General features: G+C 38.7%; 1 protein-coding gene across 2 annotated transcripts in view; it reads right to left on the reverse strand.

Moving 5' to 3' along the window:
- Positions 1-19,887, reverse strand: part of SYTL5 (synaptotagmin like 5) — a 45,725-nt gene that overhangs the window by 16,189 nt on the left and 9,649 nt on the right. Inside the window, exons 3-11 of one of the 2 annotated variants that reach the window (XM_057380348.1) lie at positions 19,327-19,331; positions 15,437-15,468; positions 13,878-13,884; positions 13,499-13,611; positions 11,428-11,560; positions 9,799-9,918; positions 6,930-7,089; positions 5,441-5,570; positions 3,524-3,630 (exon numbers count right to left, since the gene is read on the reverse strand). In XM_057380348.1, the coding sequence (XP_057236331.1) occupies positions 3,524-3,630; positions 5,441-5,570; positions 6,930-7,089; positions 9,799-9,918; positions 11,428-11,560; positions 13,499-13,611; positions 13,878-13,884; positions 15,437-15,468; positions 19,327-19,331 (807 nt within the window). Of the gene's footprint in view, positions 1-3,523; positions 3,631-5,440; positions 5,571-6,929; positions 7,090-9,798; positions 9,919-11,427; positions 11,561-13,498; positions 13,830-13,877; positions 13,885-15,436; positions 15,469-19,326; positions 19,332-19,887 lie in introns of those variants that run through there. The other variant, XM_057380347.1, reaches the window with a different exon arrangement.

Consider the following 19,887-nt stretch of genomic DNA (forward strand, 5'->3'; position numbering starts at 1 on the left):
TTAATAAACAAGACTGAAATTTAGCATCTTTAACCAATATACAGGAAAAAAAAAATCATTGTTTAAACAGAGGAATAAAGCAAAAATCTAAACCAAATCTTTAGATCTGATTGATGGCCCTAATGGGACTCTTAACTTTTAAGCAAAATAACACAAAAAAATGCCAGCACACAATTATAATCCTACTAAGCATAGCTTGGAAATCTCAGTGTTTCCATAAACCTTATGGCAGGTATATTTTGAAAGACTTTGCTTTTACTKTTAATGGAAGTCAAATGCTCAACTTCCTTAAATCTTCTTTGCAGCTATGAAACCCTGCCTTTTGACCTACCCCATTCTCTATTGCTTAGTTGTTCTCACTCTTTGAAACTAAACCTAGAAGCACTTTTTTCAAATCCAGAAGCCTCAAAGATTTCTGTGCTAATCAGCAAAAAAAGGTCAGGGAAGAAATGCTGCTAGAGAGTTGAATTGTCACAGTTTATAGAAAAAAAAAATCTGCAGTACATTTGCCATAGTTTACGTAAAACTGGCTGTTACGTCTCTTCTCCTTTTCTGCAGTGTCTGAACAGATATGAAATCAGCTGAAAGTTATTTTGTATTTCTGCTTTCCAATTGTATCTGCATATTTAATATTGAGCAGAGGGAAATCAGGACAAGCCATCACCAAAATTTAYATGCAAAAGAAACACTTAACTTCATGTTCTTACCATGAGCTTGCTCTGCTGCTCTCTTAACTTTCTAAACTACTGAAGGCAGTTACCAACCCACAGAAAAAAACAAATAGAAGTAATAGAAACTTTATACTAAATAAAAGGAAAAAAAATTCCTTGGAAACCCCGGCACGACAGAGCAAACTATTTTAGGGGAACAGACTGCTATATCATTCAAAAGCAAAACTCCCAAAAATCTGAAATAAAACAAACAAAAAAAACCCAATCCACCCTTCCTTTCTACTCCCCTCATTGAGTTCAGATGTCAGGTGACATAGTCTAGTTTTAAAATTTGAACAAGGAAACACAATTTTTTTACTTGCCCACAGAACAGAAAGAAGCAATCATAGTAATGTATGCAAAACTTTCCTTTGCACTGTTGTATGCATCCCAATTAACTTGAAAATAAACAATACTACATTTTTACTGCTAAATAATTAAATACAGGGGGAAAAAAAAAAGTAAGGCAACATCTTTGGTGTGGGGTATTTCAGGTCTAGATACTTCACAGAGTCCTCACAACTGCTGAATATCCATTTTTGTCTGCAAGCAGATATCTAAAGCTTAAAAAAAAAGGTTAATATTTAACTTGCGCTCTTAATTTATTTTGCACCATGGCGATTCTATTTCTCAGGAGGTGTTACAGAACTGCAGCTACATAATTGGTTGGTGTTATTAGCTTATTGAAGTTAGAGCTAGTARGATATTAGTTTCACAGTCTCCAGTGGGGGCTGTAAAATGCACATCATCCAATTACTCCTGAAAAAGCAGCTGAGCATGCAATGAACACTRCTTGGTCAGGAATTCAGCTCACACCCCTCCAGATAAGGGGCTCACACATGAACACAATGCTGGATTTAGCTGGTTCCCTGTGCTCCTTGATAAATCTGTACCACACCATGTGGGTTTTGGGGCTTGTTCTGTTTCACTACCAAAAGCAGTGCTAAGTGAGAGAAGCAAAATATCTGTTCAATTTTCCAGCTGATTTCTCTGAGTGTATAGTGGGTTTCCCTGATAATGTTGAGAGAAAAGCAGCTAAAAGCCCTTTCCCATCCTTTCAGCTGATAAATTGCAGCAAAGTGCATCTCTAATATCACTGCTGTCACCTCCATCACCATAAATGAGTGAAGGACCCCAGCTAGAAGAAAAGGAGGTGGAACTCCAACTTTCTCAGGCTGCAGGAGTTGGTATTACCTTCATCAGATATCTTTCTTTTTCTCTCTTACATTCAAGGTTCAACTAAAATAAATTCCAGCAGGAATGCAGCTTTTATCTCAAAACRCTGCATCCATAATGAATACAGGACAAGACTCTGAAGGACTCCTGTGAGACAAACGACCCTGAATAAATATGGTAGCACAAAAGCTGATAAATGCAATCAGTTCATTTCATAAGGCAGAGAAAGTGAGGATATAGGGAGAATCAGAGATCTGTGACTCCTGTTATGATTGAATTTTAAAGGGGAATTAGCACTCTCTCAGACTCCAGAGCAGCTAAATCAAGGTTGTGCCTCCAGAGAGGTCTCTATGCTGGCAAAGAAGCTACAGAGTTGCAGACGTGCAATCTGAAATTTCATTCGGAGTCAGCAAGAAAGAAAAGCAAAACCAAACCTCTGACTAAGAAGTCAAAAATCAAAAAACAGAAAACCTCTCTGGGTTTGTCATCTCTGGCAGCTGCCTCAGAGAAATATCTAAGTAGCAAATGTCAATTAGAACAGAGAACAGATAAAAAGAAATGTAAAATCTGCATTTTTTATTTTGTGCTTTTCTTTTGCAACCTTTTCAAACTCTTAATAAAGAACACATCTCTTTTCTTCATTACAAKTTAAAAATAAACCACTTATTTTTGAAGATTGTCTTTCACCAACCTATGATATACAGGAAGATCTTTTGTTAATTCCTCAAAGATTAACCCAAAGAAATGCTGCAGGCACATCTTCTGACTGCTACTAATCCAAGAAAATATGGAAATTCCAACACATTTTTTTCCACCAAGGCTCAAATATCAAAATATCAACACTACAAGAAGGGGAGACATCTGCATGGCCAATACTCTTCTGGAAAGAGCAGATAAAAGGGAAGGACTGTGACAACAGGCAAAGTGCATAAGCTACAAGCACACATTTGGAAACTTTAAAACAAACTGTGATTAGACAAAGAGCTGTTAAAATAACTGTTGGGTTTTTTTTCCTCATGCATATTTAAAAAGCTTGGAGGTGCTTTTATAGCATTGATGCACATCTGCAAATTGCCTGTCTTGGATATGTGCATAAGGAGAGATGGAAGCTGTGAATCACTTCAGGAAAAGCAGTCCATAGAATACACMAAAAAAGGTAAGAAAATGTATGGAAGAGTCAAAAGGAAGAAAAAACAAACAACATTGGAAGAACAGAAAGTTGGGTCATGCTTTGCCAAAAATACAGATAATGGTAAAAACCAGACCAGACAAAGATTAAAAGCTTTAAAGTGTGGAATTTCTCAGCATTGAAATTAAAATTTGTGGAAGTTTGAATTAACAGAATTTGGATCATGTGCAATTTAGTGCCTGTAATTTATCTTCAGGMTAGATTTCTCTCCTCTGTGAGCTCAAAAACCCAGCAAATTTACAACAAACTGGAGCMATGACTTTTTATTGAAATCACTCTACAGCCAACATACTCAGAAGATGACATTGTTTAAAAACTCAATAAATATCCCCAAAAGAATGGTCTGCCTTGCCTATGTTTTATAAAAATATACACATACAGTGCTGATTTCATAGGTCTGAATAACCAGAATTTCCAGCAGATAAATATTTGCATATTTATAACTCACCAATTCCTGATCTAAGGCACTAGGTACAGATTTGCTCCTTATGCTCAGAGTGTCCTCATTCCCTTCAGAGAAAGATTCACTCAAATCGATCTCAGATCGGCTGCGGTCTGCAAAATGAAAAGAATTAAAATGTTTGCTATAGTTTAAACAGAAATATTCCATTTTGTCTTCCATACAAGTGTTGCCCTGAACCCAATTGGTTTTTTAAGAAAAAAACATCAAAACAATCTGTCAAAAATTATTGCAAATTAACATCATAATGATAAATGGAGAAATATGCTTTCTGATGCTATTCAGCCTTCCAGGCAATAATTTACCCCTGCACTATTTATTTTTCTGCTGWGATTGTCTCCTGTGGATGATACCATAGATGAAGGTTTTGACTTTTTCTTGCAGGCAGTTTAGCCTGGAATGTTGCAGAACTCTCTGTCCAGATGTTCACAGTGACTGTCACATCTATCACCACCACCACCAAACCCTGCCCAGCATCTGCATCAGAATCAGGCAGCTGGGGATACAGAGGGACTCAATGTACTTCTGTCATAAATGGTGTTCCTTGTGAAGAAATTGGGAGAAAACAAATAAATCTCAAGAGCTCCAGCAGTTTCACTCAGTCCTACAGGTCTCTCATCCACTCTATAGCATGAGATAGAAAATCTTTCTCCAAGGCATCTTAATCCTCCCCATAGAAATACTTTGTGTGACAGTTTCTATACATTTCTATATATTTAGAAATAAAAGATGGGGGAAGATAACTTTTTTTAGATCCTGCAGGTAGGAATCTGAGAAGTTTTTAGCTGTTCATCTACCTGGTCTAGAGCTGATGTGACAGGAAGGGTCACTCTCCTGAGCCTCATGTCCTTTGAGATCTGCCAAGGAGATAATGAAGTGTCTGGGTTGCCAACAGTTGCCTACAGTTTTGCTCAGCATCCATCTGCTTTGGTAACACGAGGTCAATTCTTGCCTACCAGGAAAGCTTTTATTTTATAAGGTGGAAAGAATGGGAGAACTTTTGCTTCCTGAAGAAGCAGCCATCTGTAACACCTCTGCCTGGATCTGCACTGAACAATTTTCTCCATGAAATTTTAGTGCTTTCAAGCTGCAATGTCTGAAGTAAAGAGCATTATCTCCTTGGGTTAGTTCTGTGGGGTACACCACCAGGCTTTCTGCTTTAGGCTAAATCCAGCTGCAATARAGTGATTACTGCCGTGTTTCAGAGAGAAACCTGTGAACCCAACCCAGCCCATCAGCCCTGCAGGGAGCTGACTGAGTGCTGGGGGAAGCAGAAGAGTGCAGGGTGCTCTTATTTCAGAGAGAAAAAAGGAGATCTCCCCCCACTGCTGCAAAGTGGCTGTGACAGCACCTTCCTGTGTGAGCCTTTTCTACCCAACACCTCCAACAGAATGAGGGAAATTATGGATGGATTGACTGGTTCAGTGCATCACATATAAAAATGGAATGACAAGAAGTCTGTCAGGGGCTTGTTCTCTGATCGCTGACTGTTTCCCAAATTTGCTTCTGAGCAAAGTGGGTGTGAAATGTAATGGCAGCAGCAGAGTAATGTTATATACACATAGTATTTAGTGTTTTGTACAGGTGAGCACACAGAGGATGACTGAACAACATACAGTTGTGAATGAGATCTTGTAATAATTCTAAGAGTGTGTGATTTACCTTACACCAACATTGTATCAACATTTCTTGGGTAAGGATGACCATTTTTTCATGTAAAACTTGTGTTGTGGCATGAATATGGCTAGTGAAAGGAAAGCATTTTCAGAATGAATATGAACAAATTTATGAAACTCACATCTGATCTTGCAATGTGTTTTAAAAACAAAAGGAGCAGTCACAAGAATAGGCACAATMCTCTGATAATAAAGGCTGGCAGAAAGTAGGAAAACACTTAATACTTGCCTGATGACAAAGATACCCTAGAAACTGCAATGGAAGGTGTTCCAGATGGCTTCCTGCAGTGCTTCTTTACTAAATCTTCAGGTACACTTTCACTTGCTGGAATAATCATGCCATTTTCTAAGCCTGTGTCCTGCCCGATAAGAAAAATGTACATGCCATGAATAAAAAACCCAAGTTTATTCACTCTTGGTCTATTAACTCATCATTTCTATTAGATTTCAGAACTCCAAAGCTCCTTTAACACCCATCTATTACTGAATGTATTTAGATTCCAATCTAATCTGCTTTGCTTAGCACTGATCATGCACAAAATTTGCACCAAGAYGCAATTCTTGCTTACATTCTGAATTTGCAGCTGAAGAATCAGAGCAAAGCATCAGCCAAGAGAAACAGCCAAATATATTAGAAGTTCACTCAGCTCAGAAATCAGAAAAAAAAGAAAGAAAAGACAAAACCTATGTTTTTTATACCATCATAATGATTTCAGCCAGGGCAAAACCAAATGGACTTGAACTGATTAAATTATGCCAGTATAACTCCTTCAATAARGCCAGGATGTTTGATATCATTATAACTTTTGGCCTTCCTGTAAAAGAAAGGCCAATAACATAACTCCATCTAAATTAAATGGATTTTTAAAACAAATCTAATGCATTTGAAAACAAGTCAGTCTATATGCCAACAAGAATACAAATAAAACAATTATTCATTTTTTACAGCTCCACAAACTGCCTTTTATATACACTATATATATATATATATATATATATATATATATATTTCTTCAGGAAAGACAAATATTAGGCCAAATATCTGGAAGTTAGAAAGAAAACTAATGCTTTCAATAAGGCTCTGATTTAAACAGTCATCTATTAATGGAACCTTCTTTTTCCAAACATTAGTGGTAAATACATCCCAAGAGGCCAAACAGCATGTGAGAGGAATTATTCTGATAACGTGCTTATCGCACATTTTGTGTTGTGGAATAATTTATGCAGAGCCCAGTGTCCAAATTTAAAAAAAAAAAAAAATAGCAAAATAATTTTGACCTGATTTTTTCAAGTGTTGGACTTGCTATGTTTTCCTTAAGAAATCAGTGGGAGAATGCTGGATCGTGCATGCTTGAAACTCATATCCTTATTTCATAGCACTTACTCAAGGCTCTGAAGTGCCAAAAGTGCTTATTCCCAACYCTTGTGCCTCCCAGTTCAGAATCTGCAACTTATTATACAATGCTGGACACCAACAGCAAGTTTTAGATAAAAGTGAAACGCCTGCCAAKCCAAAAACCACATCACTGACAAGAGCATGACAAATTCTGCTCCGGCAGAGAGAATGACAAATTCTGCACCGGCTCCAGCAGAACAGAGGGAGAAATCAGATTTTCTGTGTCAGGCTGTGCTACAAACCAATCCAGCAGGGCAGGTGCCAGCCCAGTCATCCTGTTTGGGGCCAGCTGTCCTTGGGGCCACCCCAGAGCTGTCCTTACCYGGCTGCAGTCCGTGGTCATGCTGCGGGTGCTGAGCGCCGGCGAGCGCGGCACGGAGGGTTTGGGAGCGCTGCCTCTGCTCCCGGGGCTTGGAAACCCTCTGGGATGGGCTACAACAGCCCCTGCACCACTGCTGCTGCTCAGGGAAACAGTGCTGCCTCTGTGGGGAGAGAGGAGGAGAGAGGGGTTATGGCTCTGGGCAAACTGAGGCAGCCCARTTAACAAACCACTGTGACAGCCCTRATGGACTGTGGGATCACCTGGAAAGAAAAACACAGGCAAAGGTGAAGAACAATGACTTTACACTCACAAATCAGACAAGCATTGTCAGAGCTTCTACCAGAGGTGCAGATGGCCCAAAGGCAGCTCTTGTTTGGCTGCAGAAGCTGCTCTGGTCCGTGTTCAACCCACACCGGACGTGGGTCAGCTTCTGCAGCCCTTCCTACCACGCTGCTCCTTGGTCTAAAGGGAAACTGCAGTTTCATGGCAGTTCTGGATGCTTCTGCATCAGCACTGCTTTCAGAAAGTCTAAAATCCTTGGTTATCCGCTTTCCAACTTCTCAGAAAAACACCAGCTTGTCAACTGTTCAATTTATATTGTAGCAATGACTCTTGACCCGAACTGACTGATTCCTTCAACCACTGGTAAACTGAGAAAGCTGAACAGGTCTTCTTGGAGGTTTCATGTTAGTAAAAGTGATAAAAAATCATCTGTGACCAGCACAGCAGACCCCAGTTGCTGCCTAACATCACAGCAGGTGAAAACTTTTCCGTGGGACATTTTCTATTAGAAAATACTGGTAAGCCCATGTGAACACTAATGGTTAGAAAGGGTAGGCTGTTGCACTTTCTTAACCTTTTTAAACAATGAAAATTATTAAAAAGTGAGTATTTTGTTCTTATTTCAGCCTGCTATTAAGAGATAGATGTGACACATTTTATACATTTTAAGTAGACAACAGAAAAATGGTGTTGTGACTTTGCCAGGCTTTTCCTCGTGGATGTAAGAGACAATTCCTCAGTGCAAAGGGTACAGACTATGTAAATGAGCCTGAAATTCCCACACTATTTCTCCTAGAAATATCCTGACCTGAGGCAGCCTCCCAGCTTATTCAGCAGCAAAATCACTGAATATTTTTGCTGGAGTAGAAATAAACCAATAGGAGAGGTGAATTCATGGCTTGGGTCTCCCTGTTCTCTGATCAGTACATCTTCTCTTAACCAGAAGTGTTTTAAAAGAATAAAAAGAATTTAAAAAAATCTCTGTTTCCCTGCTGGTAGGTGAAATATTACCAATTTTGACAGTGTTGCTCTGCACTTTGGCACAGAACATCAATTTCACCAAGTGAGAATGAGATGACAAGTAGAGAAGAAGTTGCCACAATGACTCAATACYCCTAATTTAACAAGTCCTGCACCCTGGCTCTGGGAAACAGCTTGAAAATTATGATTTATGTGGATGTCAAGCAACGCAATCAAACATAAAAGCTGTCTTTATAGATTACTTCATTCTTTGTAGGTCTGTACTGAGAGTTTATCTGGTGCTTAAYTCCACCACCCAACAAGATTATTTTGCTTCATTTATGATTAACTTCATGATAACTTTCTTGTTGTTTGGCACATAAAAAGAGTTCACAGACCTCTCACAAGCATCTATTTGTCTTTACCCTGGTAAACYCTTGGAGAATGCTACTAATATCACATAAACTCAGTATAAAGCAGCACAGACAACAGATGCATCCTGAGGTTTTGTCCCTTACATCCTTCACTCATCTCTATTCAATGGAAAAAAAAAAACCAAGAAATCCAGAAAAACAGCAAAAATTCTACTTTGCATAGAAGTCAGGTCTGAATCTGGTTAGATATAGAATACCTAATAAGCTTAGTGGAACAAAAAAGTGAACTGGATGGGTTAAAGAAAACTACCTTGAAAGCTGGATTGGCTATTAAGTGCTGCAGCACCCAATGCAGCAAAAAAGAAATCAAATTATCAGCTGTCAAGAAGATCACCACCATCAGCTTTAGGCATATTGCAGAACACCTAGAAATTGGGATTTTGAATTGTAGGTAACAAAGAACCAAGCTCTTGCTTCAACAAGAAGGTTTATCTATGTGCATACTAAAGTCCATGATGTTCCTTTTACCTGCTGTCCTTTGTTCCTGCATTTTTCTTTGGAGACTCCCAGAAACACTGGTTTAGAGACAGAAATTGCTATTGGAACTTGCAGCAAATTATTATTGCATTTTCAATCCAAACTGTAAAATTTCTAGGTGTGTGCACCTGAGCAAAGAATGTGGGTCTGTATCCAGTGTAGGCTAACCAACTGAACAAGGAAAAAATGAGCTGGTTTTAAGTTTATTTTGAAGGTAGGACATGAGAGGAATGTTGCATCTGGCATTTTAAAATGTCATCAGAGGCAATAGTAGGTATCTCTCAGGCCCAGAAGAATGATAAATGGAATCCTACTAGAAATCACTGGGACAATAATCATGGAAAGGGAGTGGGGGGAACAGCCTTTAAAGAAGGAAAAATAAATTATAATCAATTAGCATGTCATTACACAAGAAAAACAGAGAGCCTCGGTTCTGTAACAAGAACACAGCTCATCAAAGAAAAGCCAGAAAACAAAAAGCAATGTACTGACCTCAATCACCAGCTGAACACAAGGAGAGTAAAGCAAGATGAGTGGAGATAACTTTTAGGTTTGTTGGGCAATTTGGGGTTTGCTTTTTTTTTTTTTTTTTTTTTTTTTTTTTTTTTTTTTTTTTTTTTTTGAACATAAGTTCTGTTTCTCATCCCCAGACACCAAGCAGCCCAGGGCAGGGGCACACACCCCCAGATCAGTCCCTGTCCCAGATCCCCGCTCACCTCTCKGAGCACGGAGCTGATTTGCCACCCCGCAGGTTTGGGCTTTCAGCCTCTGTGTTCCTCTCACCTTCATCTTTTCCATATATAATCTCTCCTTTGGTAACTGCCCTGATCACCTTCCTGTTGATAAAAGGGGAAAAAAAAATTTCAAAATTTTGCTGTTCACAGTCCATTAATCACATCTGGCTAACCTATGGACTACTCTGGATATAAGGGTCAACAGAGCACCAAATCTGGTTATAAAACTGCTTCCTGGGGGAAAGAAACTTCACATGTACTGCAAACYGTATTTTAAGACACCAAAATACTAAAATATTCCTTCTATTCAGGCTTAGAACCAGAAGTGCCTTTTGTGAAAACTTCTCTCTATTTTTTAGGAGTTTATAGTTAGCAAAGTATTTTTTACTAAGTATGTGTATTTTCCCCTAGAAAATTACTCTAGATGTATTTTCTGTTGTAAACATTTATAGAATTTGAGACATCAAATGCCCCAAACATGCCATTTCCCAAAAACACAGCCTCACCTCCTTACCTTGCAAAACATGGCCAAATGGGACAGAAATGAATGAAATGAAATTCCAAAAAAAAAAGTGACAGTACTTCCCATAACCTTACAAACAACAATAGACACTTAAATTATCCCATTACATTGTCAGTAGCAGCTGGCCCCAAAAAAGYCCTGGCTAAAATAAATCCACTCATGAGACACACAAATGTGGAACCTGAGGGAGGGAGAAGCAAGCAAGGAAGAGGAAAAATAATRAAACACTTCTAAAAGAGGCCACAAAATACACTGGGAAAAGCTAACCAGGTTCTTGTAGGATTAAAGTCCTGTTATGGGGAATGTCACCACCGAAAACATTTCTGGCCACAAACAGRAAAAAGTCACTGAAATRAACAAMAATKAAAAAAAACCCCACAATTGTTTCTCACAGGGGAATATGACTAATTGCTTTGCTTAAAGGATTTGAATGGAAGGAGGATTAGAAAAGTTAACTTCAATGTACCCCTACTATAGCTACCACTAAGCATGACTCAGAGCAAAATCTAGGTCCCATTATGGAGGATTCCCTAAGCTGGTTCTTTCTTCACCATAATTTGAGAGGCCAGAAGCTTTCTGATGCTCTTTTTCCTACATTAAAGAGAGATAAATCCCTTGTGTTAATTTCTGGAGTAGGTAATTCCACAGTCATCTCTACYCAGAAGTAAAAAACGTGTAAAAAACATCCACCTGCCCTATCTGTGGGATCCCTAATAAAAATGTATTCACCCTTTCAACAGAAGCAAAGTTTTCCAGCCACCATGGAAAGGGTTTTAAGGGCACTCTGTTTCCTCTGAGCAGAAATAAGAAAAATCCAGGACTAAAATGACTTTTTTTTTCTGCTGCCTTTATAGTTGAAGAATAATTGCTATTGCATTTCCTAGGAAACAGCAATCTAATTATAGTGAATATGCCTTTAAATGAAGGTTGTTTCTAATTCCAGGAAGTTTCAGGCTGATGTGGAAGACTGGAAAAACTCAAAAGAAAACCTATCCAACCATATACAGCTGTTTCAGATTTATCAGTTTTTTTAAAAAAATCCCAGAAACCAAAACAAACAACATCACCAACAAAATGAAAGGATTTACCCAATTTTTCTAGGCCTGCTAAAGACAGATTTGTGCCCATTTGTGGAGGAGACTGGTACATCTGGCTTTTTTYCTTCATTTTCTTGGGGTTGTTCTTTGTATGTTCTTTCTTCATCAGCAGTGGAAACTGTGTCTGGAGTGGAGAGGGAAAGAAAATGAAAAGTGAACTTCTGCACAAAAAACACAGCACATGGCAACTTACTAAAGTACATAATGAGAAAACTTTGGGACTTTCTTGGCTTTTTCTTTCAAGAACATTAAACTTCAGATTGAGACGTTCCTCATTATCAGCTCTTGTCTTGAATTACACTTCCAAATTTATCACAGACAGTATTTAATAACCAAAGGACCTGAAATTCAATATCAAACTGTAAAGTATCTTTTCTGTTAAAGAAAATAATGCTTTCATCATTAAAATGTTTATTCCACTATTAATAAGGTAGAGGGAAAATGGCTTAAATATATTTTTCAATATATCTATCAAGTAAAAAAAATCTCAAAATACCCAGTATGACCACTGACATAATACTAAGAACTTAAACACTTGCCAGTTTTACAGCTTCTCAAGAACAGTGATATTGGCAAGGTCTGTATTTTCCCAGCAGCAGGTTGGCACCATGATTTTTTTCTTTTTTTCCAATGGCTGCAAACCATTGGAGCTAGGTTAAAAGCTAGGGGATAAAATTAGGGATAAATTTTACATCTGAAATGGACTATCTAACAGCTTCTGTGTGCACAGTGAGGGAGTTCAGTGAGTACAAAGCATCAGCATTGAGGAAAAACTCTTTGTTTCTTAAACCAGCAGTGCTGTGGTTCCCTGCAGGGTGCCAGGGCTGCTCACACATATCCTAGGTTAGCTGAGTATTGTATTCCTATCATCTGCTTATGTTAGAGGAAAGTTAAACAACCCTTCTGTAACTATATATTAGTCAAGACTGCTCTGGTTTGTTTGGTGATGTTCCTCCCTTCAAGGACAATGGCAGGGAAAGGGACAAGACACACACGTTTTTTTCTCTCTCGGGATCAGCGGCGGAAAAGAAGCTGTCTGCTCTCTGGGACTGCTCCTTTTTTCTCCCTTTCTTTGGACTTGTTTTTCCTCAATTTTTTTTTCTTCGTCATCTGAGGATTGGAGGATTTCCTGTGGCACGACAGGCGAGAAAGATCCTTCAGTGAACCACCGGAGAGAGACTCTGTCCAACCCCTCTGGGGGCCCCGGAGGTGAAGCTACTCCCAGGAGGGAAGAGAAAGGCTTTGGGATCAACAGCTGGTTCCACAGGTTTTTTTGTTTTGTTTTGTTTTTTATAATTTTTAAAAAATAGGGCTTTTTTTCCCTTTTCTTTTTACTTTCCTCTCTGTGGAAAAGTTTGTCTCCAGGACCCGGGTGGGGAAGAGAGAGAGAGAGAGAGAGAGAGAGGTTTGCTGGAACTTGGGAGTGTTTTGCTCCCATTGAATTCATTCAAACCACGACAACACACACCATGCACTTGCTGTGCTTGGCCAAGACAGACAGACAGACAGCTCATTGTACCCAAAAGTGCAGGGGCAGCTTGTTGGACACACCTGGGCAAGAGAAAAGGCAGAACACAAAGTGGCCTGGACAGAGCCCCTGCTCCGGTCGACAGCCAGGATTCCATATTTACCTTTCTTCTTCACAGTTGAAAAAGAAGATTTGAGCAGTTTGTGCTCATGACTATCACCAATAAGAGAGCCAAAGGCAAAAAAATGGCTGGGTTTAGATCTCTTCATGCAGCCAAACTTCCTGGCAGGAGCTGAGAATGAACTTTTAGGGTCCCTGCTGCTGGGCTTTGCAGTTAACACTGTCTATCTGTTTGCACAGTGAGTTTTTCAGCAGCTCCCTATCTCCACAGAGATACTTCTCTCATACAGGTATTACCTTTCTTGATTTTTAATCATTCACAAATCACTGCAGAGTAGGGCACAAATAAAACAGATTAAAATACTGATTATACTTACAATTCCCCGTGTCAGGAATAAAATACAAGTCAAACATTCAAGAAACAAGGTTTTGAGCATATTGAGCACAAACAAATCTCCCTCTGGAGGTCCCTACCTGGGAATTTGTGTAGGATAGATTGTCTGACAACATCAGTTCCGAGATTTGATTGTTTGAAGCGTTTTGCTCTCTCTTCAAAAAACCATTCTCCTGTCACTATCCGTAGCTCTCTGTATGGGGAAAATGAAAAAAGCCAGAGACAAACACACATTAACAAACTTGGCCAACCAAAGCTACTGCAGTTCATCAATCACCTGCCACACTCTCAAATTCTGGACAACATTTGCACAGTTGGAAAAACAGAGTAAAGAGATTGGTTGTAGAGCTTGGGATAATAGGACACAGAGCAGAAAAATATCACCTTACTTGGTGAATAGAAAGGAATTTTTAGAAGGTGGAAATTTATTTGGCAAAAAAGTGTTTCAACCAGTTTTACAAGATTTCTGTAAAAAACCCATAACATTCTGTCATCCTAGTATTTTGTGAATTATTCACTGTCACAGTTTTCAGTATCTCCAAAACTACAAGAGACATAGAAACAGCAGACTGAGGGAAAAAATCCCCCATCAAAGCTCCTGCCAGATGAACCAGCAGTTCATGGACCCAGTGTGGTTCTAACAGGCTGCTGCAAGTCCATACATATTTTTCATTTCTAGTTTTACATGCTGACCCTATGTGMAGTCTCTTCACATGAATTAGCTGTGTGTCAGAGGTTCAGAGCAACGAAAATTTGTCTTTGCTGCTCTTTTGGATAATGCGTTTTCTGGCTCCAAATTCTTTTCCCTATATGAACAATTAAGAAAACCTGCACTGGAATTGCTGGTTTGTTTGTTTGTTTGTTTTGGGGTTTTTTTGGTTTTTTTTTTTTTTTTGGGTATATTTTTATGCTGGTTGTTAGCCTGTTCCTGAATTAGTTTAATTATGGCACAACATCACCCTTTCTACTGCCTCACTACACACAATTGATGGCAAACAGCTACTAATCATGAATACTCTAATAAAAAGCAACTAAACAAAGCAATAAATCACAAACATTTAAAAACTGATTTAGCTCCAGACGTGTTCCTGCTTACTCTTCAATAAGAAAACTTACTTTCAAACCTCTGATGGAAATCATCCAGTCTCTAGGGCATGACAATTACCACAGATGGATTTGGAGCATTGATCAATATCTTCACCATTAAATTGTTTCTGAGTCATGCCTGAATGGAGCCTTGAGAAAATACTAAAAATTACAGAATAACATCCTGGCATTGGTGAAAAGACCCTAATATTATCAGTTTGTCCTAACCTGTTAATGAATCATGCATCTTTGCATGACTCACTAGAAAAAAAAAATTGAAAAATCAAAATCCCAGACACATGTCCACAAGCAGASAAATAGATTATTGCCTTATCTTCTTGTTGCAGACTCCTAGTGATMAAATCCTCTATAATTCATCATCACGATCATTCAGTCATTATGGAAGGTATTAAATAAAACCTTTATGCTTCAACTAGGAATTTTAAAATTATTTGTTGGTTCCAAACGCTGAAAAGGACTCACTTCATTAGAAACTATACATGGCCTGGCTGCTGTGAAAAATGTTTTTTCTTTGAATATGTATTTTCACAATTCCCTTGCAGCACGCACTTCTCTGTGAAGTTATTTTATGCCAAGATTCAGAGCATGTTTGATGTTTTATATCAAACCACAAACCTTCCAGACCTTTCACTACAACATCACACAAAGACTGGTGTTCATGCTATCTTGATCACTCGTACATGTCAGGAGTTCCTACTAGAAGAATTTTTGTTCTACACATAAATAGAAATTACTTCAGATCAAGTGATTGCCTAAGTCTCTGACTTGAAGTTTGAATTTCATAATTGMATTTGACATTCTGAATCAAAAATTGAAGAGCAAGGCCTAAGCAGTCTTAAAATAATAACTTCATTTTCATGCAATTATGACAGGGGGAGTCTTYTTCCTACTGAGACAGTAGAAAGATGCACTATTACAGATACAGGATTTAAATGAACCGTTTCTAAATAGTTCTAAATTGTTCCAGGTGAAAAGAAACAGTGCACTGAATCAGTGTTTGCAGGTTTTGTTTTGTTGTTTGCAGGTTTTGTTTTGTTGTTTGCAAAATGGGCCCAAGGTCTTTACTGACTGCAGATCCCTCATGTACCCGCATTTTCTTTACCTTTCTGTCACCCTGTAGCTCAGGATGTAAACAATATGTATAATTTCTACCAAAACAGGATTTAGACTGGCCTTCCAAGGTGTTCAACAAACACTGAAGACAGTAGCTTTAGTAAGAAATKAAATTGTTATAAATCATAATAACAACAAGTTTTGCATGATTTTTTTTCCCTATACTCAGAACAGTGAGGAAAAATCACTTTCAAGCAGTTAGGTTTAGTACCAAATACTTTAGGTACCTGCTAAAATACTAATTACTGATTCATCTACTCACACCATGATGTGAGAGGGAGCAGGTCATGGTTCTGTGCTTCTTTCCCCTCTCTGATCTCCTATTAAACGAATTAACTTTAATGACCACTGCTCAGTTTAAAAACAAAACATAACCTATGGCCTGTCCCTGTCAAAAACTCTGATTTTGCACTCTCATTTTTGCAAGAGACTTCACGGTTAAATGCCCAATTAATAATAACAAATTCATTTCAGATGGAAAGTCCAAAATTTTACTTCAAATTATTTCCACAGGGCAAAGCCCCCACATCAGTAAAACAGTTCCAGTCTCCATTTGATCAGTCTAACTCACAACCACAGCAGAGGCAAGAAATTCAGCCTATTTTCCTTTCCATCCCCTGTTCCTCAGGTTATTTTACTTCCTCCTCTCAGGAGGAAAATGTGGGGAAAAAATGGCAGAACCAAAGACAGGAAAAAATGCAGCCTGTGCTCAAACACACCAAAGCATATACCCTCATCTTTGTATGTATTCAATTCCACAGACTATTTTCTATAATATAAATTAATTCTACTCTAACTTTTATCATGCTCTGAGGCTATTAAGAAGAAATTTTTGACCCTGTGAAAGAAGGCAAACTTGCCTAGAAGTTACTAAAATRAAATTATAAGAARTTTGAAAAGGATTTGCATACTAAAAYGTTGGAAATGCCTCTATTTTTAGGCTCCTAATGGGAATAAATGTTACCAAGAAGTACTGATGGATTTTCATGACACATTAAGACAGCATAATTATTTCAAAGATGAAGATAAATTTCCCACTAATGCTTTGTTCTGCTTTAATAACTTGGCCTACCTATGTTGATGGATAAAGGCAGTGCTCTCTGAAACACTTGCAATAAGAAATACAGACAGCATCAAGGTGTGAAATATGCCCATCAAAAGATTGCTGGAAGAACTTTATTTCCCTCAATATATTGATCATTTTGTCTGCCAAATTTAAAACAGAAACTGATCATAATTTAAGAAGATGCATGGGGAAAAAAGAAATTTTAATAGAAAGTTTCTCTTTAAGCACCCATGATTGGAAGTTCCTGATGACCTCAGTTCCTTCTATGCAGGGAATGGAGCAGAAAGYTTCCTCCTTCAAGTGCATCACTACATAGAGGCTCCTTTTACCTCATTAAATAGTGCARCAACACATCAAACACAATCACATGGATAAAGGCTTTTTCTCTGACCTTAGTAGYKGTAGAACKAAGAGCCTGACTGAAGACTTAGCTSTAATCCCTCTTGMCCTGTAAATGCTTTCCCTTGAGAGTTTATATTTTAGCTGGAAATAACACCCATGAGATGCAAAATCCTACTGGGTAATTTTCTCTTCACAGACATTCAAGGGAGAAATCTTTTTACAGCAACTGGAAGCTGTAAGACAACTTACACATAAACCTGTTTGTTAAACTTAAAAATACTGATGAAYATTATGAATCCTGATTTTCCCCGCATTTCTCCCTTCAGAGCAAAGAAAAACTGAAATGATTTAAACWAGAACTATGCACAGTGATGTAACTGAAATGACTTTCCCAAACTTCCATCTCTACACTGCCCACACAGAAGATAATCTCTCTGTGTACTCCCAGCAATGTAAAAGACATTTTATACATCATTAACTGTCATGCAGCCTTGTAGAAACACTGCACATGAACAAAAAGAAAGGAGAGAGAGAGAGAGAGAGTTTTCAATTTAACAAAGGTACTCAGCTGGGACAGAACTTTAGCACTTGCAAAACTTAGCATTTGGCAAGCAAATTACACCATGGTTTGTAACAAACTAGTTCAACCAGAATTAATTGTCAAGGTGATTGCTGAGACACTGCTTGGCTTCTCTAACATCTTTTGAGAAGCTTCCTCACCCATGTTTCAGCCCCAAAACAAGACCATCTTTACTGTCATCATCCCCAAGAGAGTTTTATCCAACATGTTGTAAAACATTCTGCAACCTCTCCAAGTCATCTCAATGTTCACACCACCTCACCTACATCCTTTCACTGCAATTTAGGTATCACATTACTTTTCTTACCCAAAGGGAGTTCCAACAACAGCCTGTAAGCTGCTTTCTATAGATTTAAAACTCCAAACTCAGGTATTTCCAGTCTTCTCTTGCCTAGGCCAAACACTTGCAACTCCTTCCAYTGCTCTGGACATCCTGTCTGCTGAGATTGGGATCATTATTTTCTGCTGAGCTCTCTCCAAGTGGCCAATATGAATTGTGATACACAAAAATGGGCAGGTACTCAAAATAGGATTTTTTCATGTATTTCACAGGCCCTACTTTGGCTTGTACATCATTGTGGAATACTCAATTTTTCTACAGAGGAAAATCCTGTTGATTCATGTTCAGCTTTATTCTGTACAATATCCAGATCCTTTCCTAAGGAACAGCTGCATAAGCTCTTTTTATCCTCATTTTATGTTTCTGCAGCTGCATTTTTTTCCCAAATGTAGTAYTTCCACATGCCCATAGGGAGCCATCACTTGCTTTACCTTCAAACCACTTCTCTAAATTCTAAGCATCACTTTGAAACCTAATCCTATCCTTCAGYACGCCTGGAGCACCTCTCAGCTTTGTATCACCCACAGGTGTGAGTGGCAAACTCAGCTGGTGCATCAAGGTCCTTGACTGAAAGATTTAACAGGAATAAGCCAGGAAATATTCTGCTCTATATCACCAGGGATTTTTTTAAGGTTTTTTTTTTTTTTTTCATATGTGTGGCACTTTTTGGGGATTTTTTTTGGTTTGTTTGATGGCTTTTTTTGTTTCGTTTTCTCGAGGTTTTTTGAAACCACACTGAGAACAGAGCTTTATAATTTTCCAGGCAGGTCTGGAATCACACTGGCACAGTTTATTCCAGGGCACAGCTTCCCTAATTTGTCATCCTATTAGAATGGAACACGAGAAAGWATGATAAGGTTAACTTAAGTCAAGTTATAAGACATCAACAGATCCTCCTCTGTCACCCTATCAAAGGTGAAAATTAAATTGGTTTTGACATTATTTGTTCTTGAGCCAGCTCTTACTCATCATCCTGTCACCTTGTCTCGGCTTTCAAACAGCACATTTGTTCCAGTGTTTTTAGAGAGAAATTAAAGGTAGCGTGGCAGGGTCAACAAATCCCTTGTTCTTTTCTTCATCTTTAAAGAACAGCGTTGTGTTTGCTGCTGTCAGCCCTGTCATCTCTTCTCTGAGCACGCCACCACTTCTGAAAGGCACAGCACTGACCTCATCTCAGGAACTGCCTGAGGCAAACTACAAACAGCTCAGCCAGGCCCCTACCAGCTTAAAATCATTTCACAAATCAAACATTTGAACATGTTTCTTCTTAAGAGAAAGATATCCTTTGGATGTGCCCTACTGGATGCAGAGGAGGCTAAGGRAAAATAGATGCAACCTTCTAAAGTTAACGTTGGAAGACAAACCCTAAACCCCATGCCCTGCTGTATTAATTTTTCACTAATTGTCTGGGGAACCAAAGTCTTGACATAGCAGCAATTTGGGTTCACTCCCTGAAACAATTTACAAAAAGCCTTCCCTTTTTGATCTCATTAGTTTCATGGTCTTTAAAAAAAGGTTTTCTTCCAATTCTTTTTTTATCACATCTCTTTCTTACATCATCCAGTCCTTACCACAGGATACAGAACTGAGTTTTGCTGCCTAACACATTTCTCCTTGCCTTCATGTTTATCTCCCTGAGTCAAGCTAAAAAAACCCCATATTACCAAAAAAATCAAGTGACTCTTCTTCCAAGTCTTTGGAAAGCAGGCTAGTTGAAACTTGGGATTGAGAAAAGAGAGAGTGCAGCAAACAAAGCCCCCACAGACACCTCTCCCCCTGTGCATTCCCCGTGCAGGTGATTCTGTGTAAGGGGATGTACAACACTGACAAAAACCACTGACCCAGCTGTAACCCCAAACGGGGCTATGGGAACTGCCCAGCCCCAGATGGGAACTGCCCAGCCCCAGATGGGAACTGCCCA

Source organism: Malurus melanocephalus, unplaced genomic scaffold, assembly GCF_030028575.1.
Source record: "Malurus melanocephalus ecotype Western Australia unplaced genomic scaffold, MMel_1.1 scaffold_448, whole genome shotgun sequence".
Taxonomy (NCBI): domain Eukaryota; kingdom Metazoa; phylum Chordata; class Aves; order Passeriformes; family Maluridae; genus Malurus; species Malurus melanocephalus.